This window comes from Ammodytes marinus, assembly GCF_949987685.1.
Source record: "Ammodytes marinus genome assembly, chromosome: 10".
Classification (NCBI taxonomy): Eukaryota; Metazoa; Chordata; class Actinopteri; order Uranoscopiformes; family Ammodytidae; genus Ammodytes; species Ammodytes marinus.
Genome location: NC_137214.1, coordinates 14,414,842 through 14,436,016, shown reverse-complemented (window position 1 = coordinate 14,436,016; position 21,175 = coordinate 14,414,842). Strand labels below are relative to the sequence as shown.

Genomic DNA, 21,175 nt, shown 5'->3' with positions numbered 1-21,175 from the left:
AATTATTTAATACCTTTTAGGCATTTTGTATCATTCTGGTTGTTTATGGTTTATTTTTGTGCCTTTTTTAGTCATGTGGCATTTCGTCAGGCTTTTTCATCATTTTGTTTCTCTTTGGGTCTATTTTGCATCTCTGTGGTTGTTTATTTTATGTCGGGTTGTGTTCCTTTCAGTGGCATTTTACGGGTGAAGCCCCTTGGGCCCCTGGGACTGTGTCCAGTAGACTCTGTTCAGTGTAATCCACCCATGAAATTCTTCTAGTGTCCTGCTTCAGTCAGATTTTCTTTCTGTCTGAATGCCAACAGGAAATGCCAAGCAACCAATACTCTCCTCTAAAGTAAGTACACACTCCTCCTACCTTTACTTGGTGCACCACCACTAGCCCCTGTAATCTTACTTTTCCATCATCACAAGATGTCAAGTTATGCAAGAAATAGTCTGTGTTACAACACATTTAAGACTTGGGAAGTATCTGTATGCTGTACTATGCATTATTTGTGAAAAGTAGACAGAGTTGCCAACACTTTTTCCTCCCACAGGTGTATGAGTTCATGAAAAAAGGGAGAAAATGTGGGCTAACTAGTCAATTAGGTTATAAAACCAACACTCTCTGCTCAGGTTGCTAATCCTGGCCTGCTGCCGAATGGAGATCTGTGTGGTATGTTGCCCCCTGGTGGTTGAACGCTGTATACCCTGATTACATAAAACAGAGTTTTTTAAATACATAAAATGGAGCTCTGTTTGTGTGTGAGTCATCACCCCCCAATGAGGACAGATGGAAGGTGTGTGCGGTGTGTAGAACTGGGCGGAGCAAACAGTAATGGACTGTAAAATAAGGGCTTTCCCCTCTCTCTTTTTCACCCTCTCTCCCTTTTTCCTTAACGTTTCCTTATTTGTGAGCTTATATCCTGTTCAATTAAAACTGCTACCATTTGCTGCTTTTACTGTGTACTATTAAACCTTAGATTATTACTGGTAAAGAACAATAACCTAAAGGAAGAAGAAAAAAATCTAAATGGAACAGTGATCTTTTTTTACATGTTACGGCTATGCTGTTCATCACAGGCTGTAACCGAGCTCATTTTAGGACATTAATCATGATGATTTCTGCTGATAGCATGTTGAAGTAACAAGATGCAACTACATTTTGCTGAGGGATGTGCAGGGTGTGTGGGTGCAGGTAAGGAGGTGGTCGGCAGAGGGAGTGGTGCTCGGACGCTGGAGGACCACAAAACCCTCTAGGCTTGCCTGCACTCATACACAAATTCACATTGAAACAACTTTGTTTTTAAAGGAAAAGGTTATGTTTAAGATTAACAGTGATGGTGTTCAGACAATACATTTTGTTGTCAACTGTATTTTATGTCACATTTCTCTTTAACATTAGTAAATGTAAAAAGAAAAAAAGAAGAAAAAGCTACATATGGTGACCAACACTCTTGAAACCCCAAAGTATTCAGTTCGTAGTGATATAAAAAAAGAAATCATGTTTGCTTGAAAAATGTATTGATCAAATATCACTTTCCTTTTCCTTGTTTTTCACCTCTATACAATATTAGAGGTTCCAGAGAGACAGATGCTTTGAAATAAGAGAAATTGAGATCTAAAAGAAGGAAACTGTATTCATTTTCACTGTGACTCACAGACGAAAAGGTATATTGTTTTAATGGGTTTAAAATCTTAGACAAAAAAAAGTACAACACGATCAGCAATGTGTCAAAGCCACAAAAAGCAGTGATGGAAAGCTTGAACATGGAAGTGAACAGTGGAGGGTGAAGGAGGAGCTGAGGTCGGATCTGAGTGGTTACTGAATCACGACTGTCAACAGGACACGGCTGGCCCAAGACAAACTAAGTGACAAGCAGAGCTGAACCGAAGATAAGGGTTTAAACTGCTGAAAAACAGATTCATCTCGCGACTGCGGGTGTGAATAACTCCACCTGAAGGCACACGGAAAATATGTCACACGGATTGGTTATCTCCCTGAACAGACGTGAGGAAATGAAACCCCTTTCTATACTTGTTGGCTGGAGGATGATGCTGTCAGATAGGTGTTAAGTAAAACTGACAGCAAACATGACATCTTCAGAAACAGGAAAACTGCCATTTGTCTACTGCTTCAACGTATTTGCATACTGTACTGTGTGAATATTCATGGTTGACAAAAATGAGTGGCTTGGCTTTGCACTCGAGGGAGAAAACCTTAGAGTGTAACATCACAGTGACTGGTTGAACTGTATTAACCACTTGATTTTTCCAGCATGTTTCTCCTCAGCTCTCTCCCTCCATCTTTCTCTGTATCCCTCCACTCTTCTTCTTCTTTAAAAGGAGTACGGCCCAACGTAGATGGAGAGTCTGAGGGCGGAGCTGGACTGGTAGCTGCCCTGGTAGCTGAGCAGGGGGTTAACGGACACCATCTCCAGGTCCAACGTGTACTCTCTGGGCCCCGACACAGCACGAGCCAGCACAAGCATGGCACTGATATTATTGATTTGCTGGAGAAGAGGAAACAAACAATTATTACTGAGCAAATCTTTTATAGCCAAGGGAGGAAATACAGCTTCAGGGTGAGCGACAGAAGGGTTTTAAAGGCCCTACTACTCTCATACTGTATATGTACAGTATGTTAAATATAAAGCTACAGCCAGTAATACTAAGCTTAGCTTAGCACAAAGACTTGGAAAGGCAGGCAACATCAAGTCCAGCTCTGCTCAAAGGCAACTAATATCCTCTTACAAGCACATCTAAAACAAATATTGCTTGATTTGAACCCTTTACACTACTCTAGTACAGCACATAATCCCCCCAAAACCACAACTTCTCTTCAAAGTGCTAAACTGAGTTAGCTGTAGCTTCGTATTTACCCACCACACCACAAAATGAATTCAACTATTTCTTGAACATGACCCTGCTCAATAAGTCTAATTACATAGGGTCATAGGGGTTTTAAGTTTAGTACCGATGTTTTAAGAAGGAACACTGTTAGTGGGAATGTGATAAATCGTGATTTCTAAAATAGGAAATTGAGTTGTGAACAGTTTTTTTATATTTAGCACAGAGGTAGAATTTCAATATTTGGCAAGAAGAAAAACAAATAGAAATCTATTTGTATCAGTAAAACATGTAAAACTGGCTGATTATATACTCCAAGCTTCCTGTTTATAAAGAGGTTCTATTTGTAAGGAAATTATTTACAGCTTTGATTGGAATTACATTTTAAATAGGTCATCAACAGCATCTTGTGGCACTGACGCTCTCCTTGATACTCAGGCTTAACATATACCTAATTTGCTATATTAGGAATTATTTTATAAAGATTGCAGATTAGAATTGCACAATCTTTAATGTTTAGAGCTATTAGTGCATACATTTTTCATATAAATGCATGTCGGTTACATTAAAGCCATCGGCAAACAAGTGAGTACAAAGTTGAATAAACCTTTTATTCCTGCAAAACTCTCACTTTATTTCTCAGTATGGCAGCGTTAACAAACTGTCGCCTCACGAAAAATCGCAAGAAGTGCCCGAGAAATGTATCAGTTGTTGATTATACTGCTAAGAAAAAACCTGGACGTAGGCTACATCAGAAGCCGAAGTCTTACCTCATGAAGATGCAACGACAATTACTTGGAATTCTTATTTTTTTTTAAAGTGTATTTTTCTTAGGAATGTTAACATCTTTCTACAGGTTTTTTTCAGCAGCACCAGAACAATGATCACCCAAACTCTACTCCATACTCTAAAACGCATCTCACCCTGATGTAGAAGTCTCCGTTTTCATCACCAGTGCGGATGCGGAAGGTGTTGTAAGCCCCTGGAGAGACGCTGGTGGCCTGGATCTGGAAGATGTCAGAGGGGACGGAGCGCTCCGAGGTGATGCTCATGTAGCGGTGCACGATGGAGAAAGGCAGATCTCGACAGAGGGGCTTGTTGACGGGACACACGCAGCGGCTGGGCACAAACACACAGAAGTAAACAGCTGCAGTAAGAATCCACTCTGAGTACAGTAAGTTGCACAGGACCTTGTCGTAATATTTGGTGCAGAAAAACACATTAACAGCAGTTCATGAATCAGCCAGCAGAGGGAGTTATATGACCGAGAGGAAAGTGCCTCTAATATCTAAACAAATATTGAACATTATAATTTTTTCCCATCCTGTTTTTCTCACATTTTATAATACTAAATCATCTGGGAGATGTTATTAGTGACCCACACCTGCTACCAATCCAACACTTGTTTGAAAGTGTAAAAAGTTTTGTTATTGCACTGGAGCATGCTCAAAAGAAAAAGGTTGCCATTTGGACTCATATGTGGAAAAAGTAATTGGGGGTAATCTTGCCGTTTTAGCCATACACATCACAGGGGCTGATTATATTCTGAGCCGATGGCCAGCACATACTTTAGCAATTGGGTAAAGGTGTTTGAAAATGTGTGTTTGTGTGTCAACCACCTTCACAAGGTGTCACTCACTTCTCAGACACTTGTACATAAGGGTCCTGGCACCGGTTTGCGTCCACACACTGGTATCGCCCGTGGATATTCACACAGGTCTGTGTGTCCGTGCACTGATGTTCACCTGTTTCACATTCGTTTATGTCTGCAGAGGAAGAAAAAAAAACAGCTTGTGATGTTCGATCGAACGGGAACAAGAATAGAGCTGCTGTCAAAGAATGAATGAAGTATTGACTGTGAAAGTACAGAGAGGTGTTAGTTTTGGGAGGTAGAAAGAAAGTGAAGGTGAGTGTGCTTACCCTGGCATAGTCTGGTGCCGAGCAGCTGGTAGCCTTCTGGACACACACAGGAGAACTTCCCTGGCTCGTTGACACACTGGTACTGGCACAGGTAACTGGAGTAGCTGCACTCATCAATGTCTGGTAAAGGTTCAGGTTTCATTAATTGTTCAATATTGCAGGTAGGGCAGAAATGGAGAGTAGAGCAGATTGGAATCGAAGACACAAGGAAGTTTGTGCTTTTACTCATATCAATCCTTCTTTACAGACAGACAGAATAGGTCTCATACCGTTACAAGTGAAGCCGTCAGGCCCCAGCTCATAGCCCTGGTCACAGCGACAAAGGAAGGTGCCATACGTGTTGTAGCACCTCTGAGAGCAGGGGGCACCCATGTCACATTCATTCACATCTGAAAGGAGGGAAGGCGGATAGTTAATTGTTAGCTAAGTTGTGTGTTTGCTGCAAACAGAATCAAAAAGCACATGACAGTGGCTGGATCAAAAACTGAATCTGAAGGAAATTAATCCAAATCCAACATGAAAATGCATCTTTCTGCCAAAATTTAAACTGTTCTGGTTTCTTAACATAAGATAGTAACATCACGTACTGGGACTCTTAGTGTTGTCAAATCAGTCATTCAAATATGATCACACCAGAAAAGCCAAGCAGATTAAAGCCACTTTAAGCCCTAAATGAATACATTTTAAATCATAACTCCTGTCAACTTGTCGGACTCACAATGGACAAGTTTTCTTTAAAAAAATCTAAATCAATGTAGCTGAACCAACCTAATGCAACTTTACCACTGACAGTTCAGTCAGGAATAATAAGCACTTATGCAAATACTGTGTTTGCAATAGTTTTCCCTGAGACTTGTAAACAGACTTTGATGTTGAAAATCTGGGTTCACGTTTAAGAAAACCACATTATAAGCAGACATTTTGCCATGCACTCACCAATGCAGGATCGATTGTTTCCTGCTAGCTGGAAACCGGGCTCACACTGACAAGAGAAGGAGCCGGGGACATTGACACAGCGATGTTGGCAGTACCTGTACCTGCACTCGTCAATGTCTAAAAAAGGGAAAACGGAGTCAGAAGAGGAAGGTTCACATTTCTACAGGTTATTAAGGTCCCTCGAGTTGCAATAGAAATTCAGATTATCTCACCAATGCACTCCGTGCCAACCTTGCGGTAACCATCCGGACACTGACAGGTGAAGGCACCAAGTGAGTTGATACACTGCTGGCTCGGCTGGCAGTCGTGTTCGTCTCGCTCGCACTCGTCGATGTCTGCATTCGTGGGGGGGCAAAAGTGAAACAGGGACACACACACGTGTGAAAATGTGGTTATCATGAAAATATAGTGCATAGGTTGAAGGGGGCAGGCGATGGCCTCATTTGCTCCCGACAGCTGAAAATAACACATCATGTAGAATCATGTTTGCTGTCTCATGCGGGCCAGATGAACACAATGCCTGTCTTCCAGCACAGGGTTTGGCTTTCTCCCTGCAAAGTCCGGCTCTTAAAACACAGCAGCTGTTCTCGTGTGAAATCTCCCAAATTCCTCCACTGTCTGCCTGCCCCCCGTGGACTCATACTCACTCACACCCACACAGATTGCACTAACACGTGGCCACCAGTACCAACACCTGCTTCGGCCACGGCCACCTGTCCCTCGCAATCTGTGGCCACAGACAATAAACTCACACACACACAAGCATGCTTAATGATCACTCATCCTGTGGCCACATGTCCACCTTCGACACCCAGACCTAAAAAGCAGACACCCACCCACACAGCTGTCTCCCTGCGGCTCGTAGCCCAGGGGGCAGGGGTTGGTGACAGTGGGCGTGATGGGGGGCTCCGGGGCTGGGATGACCGACGCAGACCGGGGAAGGCACAGGTAGCCTCCGTAATGGTTGAAGCACTTCATTTCCCCTTTGCAGGCATCTGGAATGGTCTCACACTCGTTTATGTCTGATGGGGGACACAGAGGCAGATATTTTATGCCCTAGCTTGTTAGAAACAAATCCACAGGCTGGGGACAGGGTGCGAAGAGCAACAGGGGATCAATGGTGTTACCGCACATAAGGATAAGGTGGTGAGAAGGAATACATGCAATGGGTAAAACTGCTTAGTTACCTTTGCAGTGCTCTGTCTGAGGGTCCCAGTGATACCCATCTGTGCATTCCTAGAAAAAAAGGAAAAAAAGAGCAACAGAGAGAGAACGAGAGTGTGAGAAAAAAACGATGGAAAAGAAAGATGTGAACGGCCCCTCTGAGCCAAGTAGTTGCATAATGTATTCATAAGACATAATAAATCCCCAGTAGTGGAACAAGCATAGGACAGAGAAACTTGTTTCCTCTGTGTTCATGTAGGATTGCTGGGCCAAAAACACTGTCTGGTGACATTTTGAAAACGACTTTCTTTAAGCCAAATGTTACTTCAAAAACAAAGAATTTAAGACCTTTATTTTAAGACTTTTGAGGGGGGGAATGGGTCATTATCATTCTGGGAAAAAAGTATTGCTGTGAGCTGCATGGAAAGAAAAGGTCAAGCCTGAAGAAAAATGACATTAAAACCAAAATGACCCCCCCAGCTATAACTGATATAGAATTGTAGAAAGGGAAAACTGCAGTGGAATATTACACAATAAGAAGACCTGGAACTGAGAAATATAGCTAAGAGGGAGGTGATTTGAGGACAACATTTCCATACAATAGAGCAATAAATATCAGCTGATAGGTGCGATATGTAATGTGGAAGAAAGGAAGAGACGATGCAAAGGAAAAAGAAAGGAGCACGAGAGGAGAAGACGGGAGAGGGAACTTCATCCATCCTCACCGTGTAGGTGTCACTTTCTGTGGGTTGCTGTGAAATAGCACTGCGGAGGAGCACAGACACACATATGCACACGCACCAGATTGAAACACAAGCACCCTGCATACTAATGCACGTACAACATGCACACAAACAAAAGAAACACACACACAGCTGTCACACAGGTAGCGCTGCTTTTAAAGATGAGAGACGCAGCTGTGCTTTGGGATGTCCTGAGCAGCCAAGAATTGGTATCTGTATTTCAGAGGGAGACATAAAAAAAAGGCAACATTAGAAATTCAGAAATTGTCCTGTTTAGTCTCAAAACCCACTCATGCCTCCAAGCAAAAAAGCCAGAGCCAATTTTTAAGTAGTCAGTCAGAACACAAACATTTAGCTGCTTGGACTTGGTTCACTGTTTGTCAACCACCAGTCCCCCCCTGTGGGAATAAATTAGATGAATCGCTCTGCCAGGTGCAAACATAAACATTGTGACGTACCCCATCCTTGGGCTGAAAATAACAAGAGTCAACATCACAGAAATATTTTTGTATACGCTGCTAACAGAAAGCTCTCTGTGTCTGCAGACTGGCAGACTACAAGTTGCTGGAATGATAGTCTAACTAAGCGCTGCCTACAGAGGTTTGGTTTGCTGTTCATGGTGGGAGCACATAAATCCTGCAGCACCTCCTGCTCAGCTGCTTCACTTTCAGAGATAACTTAAGGTTAATTTGTTTCTGTGAAAAAGCGGCTCCTCCTCTTCTGCAGAAGCTGTGTTGTGACCAGGTAATAAGGAAGTTATAAGAGGACATTTGTCTAGGTCAGTGGTGGAAAGTACATTTATACAAGAACTTTAATTCAGTACAATTTTTGGATACGATTCCATTCTTTAGTATTTCCATTTTATATGTACATTGTATCTGCTGAAGATGAACATGCCTTGTCCTCCTCTTCTCTTGATAATTTTCTATATGACATGTTTGTAAATGATATGATATGTAAAACTACAGTGGCTGGCCCACTAAATAGCAATTTGGTAAGATATATTTTAATTATATCCCCTGGCCTACCTTACCAAATAGGGAACAGGTTATACATTAATTTGTGTAAAGGTGCAGGAAAATCTACAGTATCATGAGGGGGGCAACAACTCAATAAAGGCTGTTTTGTAGAGCTAGACTGAGAATGTGCTCCAGTTTCCCAGAACCAGCCCCCTCTGTACCTGCACCCACACACTGAACACAAGCCTCTGTAGCAGCAGGTTATGTTGACCTTTGTCTACAATATCACCAGCTAACAGCATGCTAACCAACTGCAACCAGGTACCACCATCACCAAGCTAGCCAGCATTCATTAATTCTATATTTTCATCTATCTATCAACAGTAAAAAAAAATCAACCATGAGCTACCTAATCTTGGCAAGGAACAAGGCATGCACTCAAATCAACCACATGTAGCCAACTAGAATGCTCACAATGTGAGGCTTACTTGTATGTCTGTTGAACCAGCAAATTAACCAAATAATCTATTAAACAAATATCCAGATGAGCTTACTATCATGCTTACACCATGCTGAAAAATAAGACCAAATAGACTTATTTCTTTGACTTTGGTAGTACATTTTACAAGTAAAACATTTACTCATGTTGAATTTTCAGTGCAAACCTTGCAGAATATTTTCTTTGTAGCATTTTTACTTGAGTAACGGATACTTGAACTACTTGGTCTTTCCTACAACACTGCACAGAGTGTTGTATATTTGAGGTGGATTTATGGTGTATTATGTTTGCTCAATACTCTGATGGACTGGGCTTCTCTCCCAGCAGGGAAACACAGCCATCCTTCAGTTAATGTTCCTGGAGAGAAGCTATAAGTGTTTAAGCATGAATCTAAACAAATCACCTAGGCGATTCCAGCTCCTGCAGACCAAAAACAGGCCAATTGAAGGAATTTTTAAAAAGCAAGTGCTGTTTGCAAAGTCACTGTGCTAAAATACATGACAGGAAAGTTATAATCACTGGCTGTCTACGTGCATAGACACACGCTCTGATGTCAACTTCCAGTGGCCATATTTGCAGACGTCGCTTATTGTAGTATACACAAGGCCGCAGGGTGACGTGGAAACCCTCAAATACTCCACGGATGACTTCACTGGCAATTTGTGACCTTTGTGCGGTGAAACGCAGCACAACATACCTTCACCATGTAGGCACTGACAGTAACACATACCAATGTGCAATCAGATGGCCGCAGTACGTGACCTCTCTGACTTGGCCCAGTGGCCACTTACAACCAGCAAGAGTGTGACCCAAAACAAACTGACCATCAGTCCGGGGTCCAGTCACTCACTGGCTGCAGAGTGTGGGCAGCAGGGATGCATGGGTGTTGTCCTGCTGCTGCTGGAGATCAAGTGGCGGTGGACCTCTGGAATGCCTGTGGCAAGGATGTGGGCGCCGGTTCCCAGCCGGGATGCCCTGCCACGGCAGTGGTTCCCAGGGTATCGGGTTCTGGGAAACCCCCCATGGATTCACATTAGAGGATAGCTGGTGCCAAACCTCCGGCCACTGCTCCCCTAACCCCTCATCTCTCCTCGTTTTGTTGGAGGATGTTAGAGAATGTGGCCGAAGAGCAGGAATTTGTCGATGGCGTTTTGACAACTACCGACAGGTTGACTACAATGCCACATCACTGGGAAAAATGATCTGCACCAGTTTGTCATTTTGATGGTTTGCTGATTTTTCTTGTCATATTTGATATCAAATTGAAAATATATATATTTGTTTCTGACTGTTGGTCAGGCAAAACAAAACATTTAAAGATTTTGCATTTAGCCATTGGAATTTCTAACCCTAGTTGTTTTACCATATAGACATTGACGAGACAAAACGATTATTAGAGAAATTATTCAGACGGTTAATTAATAACAAAAATAATGGTGAAACCCTAGTCGAAACTTCAAAAAATTACTGCTCTAACATCTGATTTGTTAAGTATTAACAAAACCTCTAGTGACAAATAAATAAAACTAAATATAGTTAACATTTGGGGTTTGCCTTGGCCTTAGTAACAGCAGGCTGGCCCATTTTTAAATTCACATGGTCAGCACAATTTAACAAGCAAAATGTCAGACGGGTCATAAAAAGGACCACGTGGGGACCAGGATAAACACACAGTCGGACCACACACACACACACACACACAGAATGTGTGTGGATGGTCATGTGTTGTAGTGTATACACATTGAGCTTTGTGTTGGTCTGCTCGGTTGTGCGTGGAGCAGCCTCAGAACACGGTGGGCCAGCACGTTCCAGCTGTGCTCTGTTGCCGCTGTGGCAATGAACCTGCAAGTCCATAACCTGGGGGTCACCATCTCACACACAGTCAGTGATGGATGGTGGCCTGTAGGAGAAACTCACACACAGTTTCCCGAGCTGTTCTCCTGGTGGTGATACTGCTCCTCCTCCCTGTGTCTAAGGGCTGTGATGTATTAGTGTGTGCATACAGTGTGGCACGGGATGATGTGCTGCCCTCAGGGGAACGCAACTGTAATGACTCCTGTGGGTTGAGTCATTACAGTGACGGTGGACCCGTCACATGTTAGCTATTAGTGTGCATACGTCAGTGATAAAATACACTGTCAACTAGCGGTGAGCCAGCATCCCACACTCTCAGTGATGTAATCAAGGTTTTTAAGAATGTGTGTGTGTGTTTTTTGCCTACTATTTAGTTGGACATCTGCACAAAAGCAACATAAACGTATCTTGACTACAGTAGTGGTATCAGATTGTTGGACCCCCACTGTATATATATATACACACTTTCGCCCCAGGAATCAATAAAGATCCTGATCCTGTAGCTTACACCTGTTTCTCTTACTTACACCAAGAATTTCAACCAAATTGTCTTGCTGTAGTACCCCCTTGAGCAACAAAAACAGAGATTGTGACACTGACATTAAACATTTTACAAGAACGATGAGGTGGAAGAATTTTGCAACATAATGCACAATAAAACATGGCCTGTGACTCACTGACTCACTGCCTCTCTTCCTGTCTACCCCCCTATTACAGTCTCAGGAACACCGAGCCAAGAAGCAAACTGCACAGACTGCCGGCCACGTTATCTTGGGTTTTGGAAGGATCCAAGTGTAGCTGGGAGAGCACAGAGGAAAAGTGCTGCAACAGTGACGTGTATGGCCAGAAAAGAGGATACAAGAGGAACAACTCACCTCGATAACTTCTAACTAAACTTCTGGCAGACAGGATAAGTCTTTTCAACAGTTCTCTATTTGACACAAATCTCCTCTACCCGGGATATCGGACAATAAAGAGAAAGTGGAAAACTCACAGATAAATCTTTTCGGATGGGTCGTCCGTCTTGTCGTCTCTCCCTCTGACCGGTGTGTCCTGCTGGCTGCGTTTGTCCGAGTTGAGCTGGTGTACAGAAGTGGTCCCTTAAAACTCCTGCCTGTATGACCCTGAGAGAGTGAGTGGGGAGACAGACAGCCGGAGCAGCTGAACACATGCAGAGGGAGGGAGAGAGAAAGCGAGAGAGAGAGAGAGAGAGGGACAGCCCATTCTTAACCCCCCCTCTCTTCACTTTGGCCCCCTGCACTGCCATCCTCCACTCTCCAAACCCCCTCTCCCTGACCCCCCAGGATGCAAATTCCTGGTCTGTGGCCCAAATACCAAACTTCCAAATTCGTCCAAAATCGCAGGCGGAACAACAACTCCCAGATTCACACACACTTGCCCCCCCATCTTCTCACAAAATACCCCCTCTTTCTGGTTCCACAACACACCTGGTTTCATTTAAACTAAACCCCCGCAAAAGCCCAGAGCTCGGCAACCCTTTCCTCCCTCCCTTTTCTCCATTTACCCCCCATCTATCTATACTTACCTCCCCCATCTTTACTTTTTTTTTTCTCCATAAAGCGACTGAAGCCCTCGCTCTCGTCCAATCTGACACGCAGGATATTTATAGCTGCGGAGAGAGAAGTTAATGGAATGTGGACAAAAATTAGAGAGTGGAAGACGGAGAGAGAGAGTGTAGACCTATTTGTAAAATGTGTCAGCTTATTTCGCAGAAAAAAGTGGTGGCGCTTTCTGGGATGAAATGCAGCAAAACAAACTACTATCATTATTATTGACCAGCTTCGCTGTCCTCTGTACGTGACCAATCCATTACAACACGTGGAATCATTTTCACCAGTAATTTTGCTTGCAAAATTGGAGTCTGCTATGTTGCAAACTGGTTAAGACATTGCTTAACCCATGTAAGCCTTTATTAGTTTAAGTATGACTCAAATAGAAGTCAAACTTTAAGGTCACCCCTTGTACTTTCAACAAAATAAAAGCCCCTTCAAAATTACATTAGCACCAGACACAAAGCTTTAATGCAGGCTTCAACCCAAGATCCATTCCGAAATTTAACAGCCAATTCAAAATGATTGCCTACATTAAAGTTTCGAACAGAAAATGTGATAATCGACAAGATAATCGCCATCATGCTCATTTTAAATTCATGGGCAGGAAGATGTATTTTTTTTCTCTTTTTTCCTAAGTAAATCTCCAGAGTTTTGGTTGTAAAACCTTTTCTTTGCAACCACCCAGAAAGACAAGTCACATAAACAAACTGAAGCTGAGATGGCAGCTGTCAATATTACAGGGGGTGTTGTTATAAAACTCAGTCAGGACCCCCTAGCTGGACCAACTGTGCCCACCTAGTTGGTCCCTTGACCACACACCGAGACATCCCGCACACTTGCATGTAATATGCTGGTTAGGTTTAAAATCTAACACTAATACAGTTTATATTCCATACTGGGTGCAGACTGCTGAATCAAACATCTTCACTTTTATGATTTTTATCTCCTCTTTCTTTGCCTATAATCTCCATTCCATACTCACAAAATCAGTAAATCTTGTCCCTGGAATGGGTTAATGGTAACTTCTCTCCCAGATAACACGGCAGATAAAAGGATAACTTAAAACAGAAAGGCATTTGCATGATAACATAAAACAAAATGACATTTTTATGTAAATGTGTTTCATTTTATTTACAAACCAAATGTACAGACACTGCGGGGACAGTAAGGGTACAAATAGGAAGGGCTGAAAGCGGTAATGGCGCTTGAGAAGCTTAATACATCATCGCTGACGAAAAAGAAACAGAAAAAGCCCCAAAAAAAGGGCCAAGATAACGGCATCAGCTGGGGCGGGGGACAGACAGTAAAACAAACTGAACGGGTGAGAAGAGGGGCGAGCTGCAAAGAAACTGCTTCAGTCGTGATACATTTTTAAGATGCAGCTCTTGATGACGCCCATGTATCTGTCCCACACACCCTGATGTCTGTGGGGCGGAAAAACAGAAAGACACAAAGAAAGAAAAAAGTGTAAGTTATGGGGCAGAGAGTTACTAGAAAGTCTCATGAAAAAGTCAAATTGTGAAATCTGGGTGAATCAAGTAAATGACGCAACTGGGGGTGAGTAAGGGGGGAGGGGCACTTTTCTTACTATGAATATCTCTTTGTCAAGCATGTAGTAGTGCAGGGCAGAGTAAACCCTTAACTACATTCCTGAGTGTTTGCATGAGAAACAAGGTAAGTACAGTTTAGGAAATCAGGGGCGAGATAGGGTGACACCCACTGGTAGAACTGGGACGTCAATATTAAGAGAATTTTAACATACTACTTCATGCCTGAGCAACATTTAACGACTGCCAAAGTATAAACCATTATTCAGTTATTGGTACGATCCTAGAGCTACTGTATTTTTAGAATGGTCTTGGGAATTCATAACCTTGGCCAAGTTAGTGTCACAGAATACCTGATAAGCTTTGCAGAATAAAAACACATGAACTCACTTGAATGTGTCGAGTATGTGAGCAGAGTTGGTGTAGTGAGTGAGGTAGAGTCTCATGTCAGCAGCTGTCCATCGGTCTGAACGACACGGCTCAATAAACTGTGGGAAGAAAGAGGAAAAGAGGGCGGGGGTTATATCACACCATCTTAAACCTGGAAGAAATGGGTTGAAAGATGCGTTTTTACTTAAAAATATATTCTGCATGAATGCACACCTTCTCCACAAGATCAATGAAGAAATCTCGGACGTCTTTTGTGTTGGTTAACTTTGTGGCGATGTTGACAAGGCCCCTGGAAAGATTCTACGGAAAAAGAAAGAAAACGAGAAGAATAACATCCAAAAACTGGTACTTCCTTTTACTCTTCGAGGTAGTGACATGTGGTGTGATGTTTACGCACCTTGAAATTGGCCTCCATCTCAGTAAAAGCTTTAGTCTTTCCTCTGAGAGCGGTGCAGACCAGACTGAACAGAGAAGAGAGAATGGGACAAGGAGAAATTGTAAATAAGAGAAGGGGGATACAATTATAATTAAAAGCCTCGGTACGTCAATCAGCAAACACGTGTAGGATTTTCCGTGTATTTATTTTACCTCTTGTGTTGATCCAACAGATCTTTGTCAGCGATTAAAATCTTCAGCTCCTTCAGCTCTTGTAAAAACTCTTTATCAAGATCCACGTCCATGTCTTCCACCAAGTTATCTACAAAGAAAGTCAGACATTGTCACATCAGTTAAAAGGATGTTTTTTGTTCTAACTATTATCAGTGCTGCTAATTAATTTTTTTCTTCTTTTCTTTTTATACTATTATTACATTATTGTCATTACTCAGACTCTGCCTTACTAAAAGATTTCACATTGCTAATTGTTAAGTAACTCATTAAAAATTCATCTTCATTTTATTGAGGATCTACAAAACCTGAAGGACCTCAGGTGGTAGGTGAGCCTCACTGAAGGAGGCACTGCTCTGAGTGTTTCTCATTCATAGTGACTAACATAGAACATCATACCTCTTGTTATTTTCTTAAAGACCTATTTTTATTTTGTCTCACAGCCTCAACAGTTTTTTATATTTTTGGTGTATTTTTGATTTCCGACAACGTTTCATCGCTTTGTAAGCCTCAAACTCAGACCGATTAAGATCAGTTGATTATCATATCTCTTACAAAACCAATTTAACATGTAATACATGGGGCTCACATCTCAGATTACACTTTTTTTAGTAACACTAACAGTACGGTAATGCTTATTAAGCAATAAGTAACTTTTAATGTTTTTTTATTCAGCAAACGGCCAAAACAAACAAGTTAAAAAAATGGCTCACCAACAGCCCCCACGGTCCAGTGGTTGATAAGCTGCCCAGCACAGAAGGCAAAGTCCTGGAAAGTGAGATATTGCAGCTTTCTTTTCCCTGTCTCAAAGCGATTGTTGGCAAAGAAAACAATGGCGGCATAATCCCTGAAACAAGCAGAGAAGGCTTTATAGATTTTAAGAGTTAACAATAACAAAACAAGAAAATCGGATTAAACATTGTTGTTTGCACTAGTTTGAATATCCTAAATAATGGCCTTTTCAGGTGATTATTTTTTTAGTAGCTAATATGAACACAGTAAATCATCATAAAAACTCCAACAAAACCGATTTGAAGAAAGACCAACGCTTCGGAAAATAAAGTTGAGGCAGGAAGGCTTATACACTGTTCTTTGTCAGTTATTACCTCGCAAGCTTGTCAGAGAGAAGAAAATGCTGTCGTATATTCTCCACCAGGGGTCCCTTCAGCTCTTCCACAACTTTGAAGACACGTTTGAAATTGTCAAACTGAAATTAAACACATGTCGCAGGAGATTTACTAATATAGTTTATTTTTAAGTTATTAAAAATATGCAAAAGATGTTAAGAAAATGTTGAGGTGTCAGAAAGGTGTCAGGTCTCAAAGAAGTTAGTTTGTATATCAAGGCATCACATACAATAAGCATAATACAAGTAATATAAGTTAAGGTCAGAGATTTTGCAAAGATGAGATTTTACAAAAAAAAAACAGTACATTTTAAACTTGTTGCAGATTCCTCTGATAATTTGTGAGCAGTGACATTTTTTTATTCTCACTGTGATGTTCAGACTGCATTTACCTGCCGTCTGCAGCTCTTCAGTGTCACACCTGTTTTGGCACCAATATCGTCCAGGTCTTTTTTGGTTCCTTTAGAGAGTTTCTTTCCCAGGACCTCACGGACAAATACATCATCAAAAGCATAATATCTAAACAAGGAAACACAAAGGGCAAACGATGAACTTACAGATATACACAGTATATATAGAATATAAAGTCAGGAAAAAAGAATAAAGTACTGGGGTTTGATAACAAATACGGTATGATCTGCCTTGGGAGTTGAAAAACTTGTTTCAAGGGCACATTCCAATGATAGAATAAGATCGGAAAATACATAAATCCTTGATGAAACGTTGACAATACCGTCAGATCAGACACTGGAAACGTGCCACATAATTGAAGGAGAATCAATGACAGCATTATTACTGCACCTCTCTATGAGCATGGCTTGTCGATGAGGTGGGATCTGGAACAGTAGCTGGTTTGCGAGTTTGCCTGGACTGTGCAGGAGACGCTCACACATCTGGAAAGTCCTGTACTGGTCCATGGTGTCACTCAGCAGAACATCTGCACTCGTCTCGCACTCCTCCATCACTCCTCCATCCATTCGTACCTTCACCGCATCATTCACTGTTGGATAAGTCAGACAAGCTTGGTTCACTGTGTTATAACCTATGTGTAGGGGAGAACGGGGTAATGTGGGAAACCACACTTTTTACATGTGCTCCCCTCTAAGCGAGCTAAAATGATTTATCAGTCAAATGTACACATTTCCCATTAATTCAGGATGTTTCCTAGCAATGGACATTAACAGAATTTATTCAGGACGAAGGGCAGTGAAAATATGATTGTTTTAAAAAAAGTTATCTTGTGTCTCACTTTACCCCAGCTTAGGGGTAAACTGAGACAGACCAGAGAAATCAAGGGGGTAAACTGATCCACTTACTTTTTCCACTCTGAAACTACCATAATAAAACATGTTGTAACAGTTAGAATCCTGACTGCTAGCTTAAAAACTAAATATTCCAAAACTAATATCAGACTAGTAACAGAATCATGGGGTTTGGTTAATTAAGCAAAAACATTTTCTAAACACTTGAAAGTAACTCTGATCAAATACAACATATAATTCATATTCAATAATTAACATTCAAATGACAGATAGAACCAGTTAGATTAAAACACAGTCTGGGGACAGAACACAGGACCCTTAAAGCCAGAAAGTGTCTGGGGGTCAGAGCAAAGGACTATCAGAACCAGCTAGAACAGCCTGGGACTCAGAACACAGGACTGGACCCAGCTGTCTTTTTCCATCTTTTGAGTCTTTGATTATTATTTTTCTGCATTTTTTTTATTGGGATCATTCATTGAATAAAGACATATTACTTTTGATGTCTATTGATGTTAAATGTCACTCTCCTGTCCCCCACATACATACGTGCCAACCCATGCCCTTGCTGACACCCCTTCAACCATTCAACCTCCACCTCCGGCCCGCATTGTCTTTTGTCTTATTCAAACTAGTCTCCTTGCTACCTCAAATATAATGGATTCATTAAAAGAGGGCACAGACACTGTCACATTTTACCCCACAGCATTTGTCTCACTTTACCCCACTGCCACAATTTGAGAAAAAACTACCTCTCAGCAATTCAGGCTAATCTTCAGTTATCATCATCACGTTTCATATGTTGGTAGTTCATCAACATGTATGAAGTTTTTCTACCTGAATTAATTTGCTTTGGCACAACAGTTGATTAAGTTGACAGCAAGAATGTATTTTGACATGCAAAAAATAAATTTTTGTGAAAAAAACATGCTTACAACATCACCATCCTTCATTGCCAAGGGGAAATGAGAGGGGCTTGAAAACATAAATCTCACATGACCGAAAATGTGTTCCGTTGCCTAGATACAGGGGGTGTCTCACATTACCCGACGTCTCACATTCCCCCGTTCTCCCCTACTAACAAATCGTTGGGTGTGGTGTGAATATACAGCAGCAAGAAACAGCTACTCCATCATACTTCACACTGGCTACTGCAAATGTGCCAGATGTGGATGCAAATGCTGTTATATGTGTGCCAGTCATCATAGTAGTGGTCAACCGATATGGTTTTTTCAATGTCAGAGGTCGATATTTAGGTCAATATTTAGAGAGCAGGTCGGCTGATGGCAGATATAATGCTCATATCACGTTGTTGTTTTCTCTTTTGGTAAATTACAAGTATTTAACAATAATAATACCAGATGAGAAACACATTTTACTTAAATGAACATTTGTTAAATAAATGTAGACAGAAATATATTTGAAAATAAAAAATGCATTGTCTATTGCATTCGGCCAACCCTGGTGTCGGCTCTTTACAATATTGCCATAAGGGGCTTCTGGATTTCGGTCAAGCCATCAGTTATTAATAAAATCAAAAAATATAAGGTAAATATTAGGGTTTGGTATGTTAAAGGCGCTAATATTGCTGCCTGCCTGCAATGTCTGCTTACATAATTTGTTTATTTTTCAAAGCGGTCTTGTGGGCGAAGATAATACTGATACCGTTTATCTAAAAATGCCATTTAACAGCTAGATTAATTGGAACAACTTGTCTATTCACAACCCTTTGACAAATATAGCATATAATATTACTAAAAGATGATGTTGCATTTCATCATTGTTTTTGTTTAGGGGTCATAAGTTAATGGTCAGTTTTACAATAAAAATATCAAACAGCAGAGAAATTAAAAAAATATATATATACATTTTGTGTCAACAACCTAGGCTATGTTCTTTTTTCTATTTCGATAATTTCGTGACATTGGTCCGGATCCTTAAATTTGGACCCACTGCCGTTTACCCCCTAAAGTTTAAACCAAACTCCACATTGTGTATTTGTAAACAACAGTTAACTCCAAGACAAATCAGAACTATGTGAAAGCACCTAGTCGTCAGTATGTCCACACAGGCTCCTGGAGGACATGCTAACCAAGGAGACCCTGACCATTGATCTGTGGTGTGACTCATAGGCCTACCTGTGTATCCATCCAACCAAAGCTGGTAAACCTCCTCGTCCATGATAGTGGTGTTACCCACGAACACATCCAGCTCCACTGCCATCTGCGTGGAGAAAAAGCAAGTGGGTCAGCAGGTGTTTACCTCTGTTTAACCTAAATAGCCAGCCATCAACAAAGGTGTCAGATTAGCTTAACTACATTAAAGCTAAACACAACACGTTATAGCCTACCTTGTTTGGAGTGTTGTCCCAACCAGTTCCGAGCAAAAAGCTACAATAAAAGCTCACGAGCAAAGTAGAACGTTAATGTCTAGTGTCAACACTTCAATATTGCTTCCATTGCGTCCTAATTAGCTTACTTCATCTATAAACGGCTAGCCTCCTATGTTAGCTAAATTGTAAAGTTAGCAGCGTCGGCGGGGACTAAACTGACAGCCGGACCACAGGCCTGTCCATTAATTAAGACCAAATTAACCTGGCAGCCTAACCAAATAATAAGCGCACGTTATTTTAAACACGACAATCTACTTAATGATAGCTTCACTGCATTATTATGGGTGCGCAGTGTCAACAACAGCAGTCATACAGCACGAGCTTCCGGTGTTGTAACGTCACAGGAAAGGCTCTGAACCCATGCTCTGAACAAGCAGCACTGTTATATTAAATGTCAATGAAATTGTTATATTATTATGTAAAATGATAATAATAAAATAACAAAGCTGTCCTGGGGACACATTATGTTTCGCTTTAATTCTGAAACAATACTAGAGTTATCATTGCTTGAGCATATGTTCATTGCCAGTGTCTCCTCTCAGAGCCGATTCTAGGGGGGGTCTTTTTTTTTTTTTTTTTTTTTCTTGATAGGTAGCCTAGGTCAGAGATGTTATGTATTTTTTTTCTTACCTTTTTTTCTGATAGGTAGTTGGCCATGTTCATCACACAAACACTGATCAATCAATCAGTGCGTTTACATGCAGATTCATAATCGGGTAAATAAAATGTTGTTAAATGCATGTAAACACCTTTATCCGATCTACTTCGCACACAAATCGGCACATTAACGGACAAGCGAAGTCTGATAAGAACACCTAGATAACTCGTTTATAGTCGGCATTCTATCTGCATGTAAACAGGATCGCATATCGCACATCGGAGTTTGCGTTCTGCGCTTGCTCGGAATCCCTGCCGGGGAGACGACGTAATAAATAGAAGGGTTGTTGCCGGATGGGAACTGGACGTGGCTCTATAAGCACTTAATGAAAGGGCTACAGCGCCACCTAGCATAGCAGAGTCCGCCATGCTCCGGCCATTTATCCGATTCTCTCTGAAAGGCCATGTATAGGCTACTCAGACAAGTGACACGGTCCGTTCGAGTGGCAAATTCGGTCTTAATCCAATCTAGTTGTCCCATGGAAACGCAATGAGTGATGACAGATAATCCACTGATATAGGACCAGTTTGCATTTCCAACTACTACAGTAATGGTAGGACTGTGTGGCCACTAGAACTGGTCTCAGGTCAGCAAAGGTTTTGAAAACAGCACAAGTGTGCTGGCAACGCACCTGCCACCAGGTTTTTGAAATCTGAATTAAAAAAAATATATTTCTTCTTTTTTTTGTGTGTTTATGTAGGCTTAATTCAATTATC

General features: G+C 41.4%; 3 protein-coding genes across 3 annotated transcripts in view; all 3 read right to left on the bottom strand.

Moving 5' to 3' along the window:
* tmem265 (transmembrane protein 265) overlaps positions 1–21,175 on the bottom strand; it is a gene marked incomplete at its 3' end in the record, with an annotated part of 224,620 nt that overhangs the window by 48,656 nt on the left and 154,789 nt on the right. The gene's annotated exons all lie outside the window — the stretch shown is intronic.
* On the bottom strand, positions 1,649–12,034 carry efemp2a (EGF containing fibulin extracellular matrix protein 2a). Its single transcript, XM_080035383.1, has 11 exons — positions 11,902–12,034; positions 7,578–7,808; positions 6,876–6,924; positions 6,525–6,710; positions 5,901–6,023; positions 5,689–5,805; positions 5,022–5,141; positions 4,753–4,872; positions 4,472–4,598; positions 3,756–3,951; positions 1,649–2,495 (listed from the first exon to the last, which is right to left on the bottom strand). The coding sequence occupies exons 2-11, from the start codon at positions 7,677–7,679 to the stop codon at positions 2,322–2,324; spliced, it is 1,314 nt and encodes a 437-aa protein (XP_079891509.1). The 5' UTR covers positions 7,680–7,808; positions 11,902–12,034; the 3' UTR covers positions 1,649–2,321.
* On the bottom strand, positions 13,618–20,128 carry fibpa (fibroblast growth factor (acidic) intracellular binding protein a). The gene is made up of 11 exons (XM_080035294.1): positions 19,760–20,128; positions 19,548–19,632; positions 16,952–17,150; positions 16,543–16,669; positions 16,131–16,231; positions 15,738–15,871; positions 15,007–15,115; positions 14,816–14,879; positions 14,632–14,718; positions 14,419–14,516; positions 13,618–13,905 (listed from the first exon to the last, which is right to left on the bottom strand). Exons 2-11 carry the CDS (start codon positions 19,630–19,632, stop codon positions 13,836–13,838), a joined length of 1,074 nt encoding a protein of 357 aa, XP_079891420.1. The 5' UTR covers positions 19,760–20,128; the 3' UTR covers positions 13,618–13,835.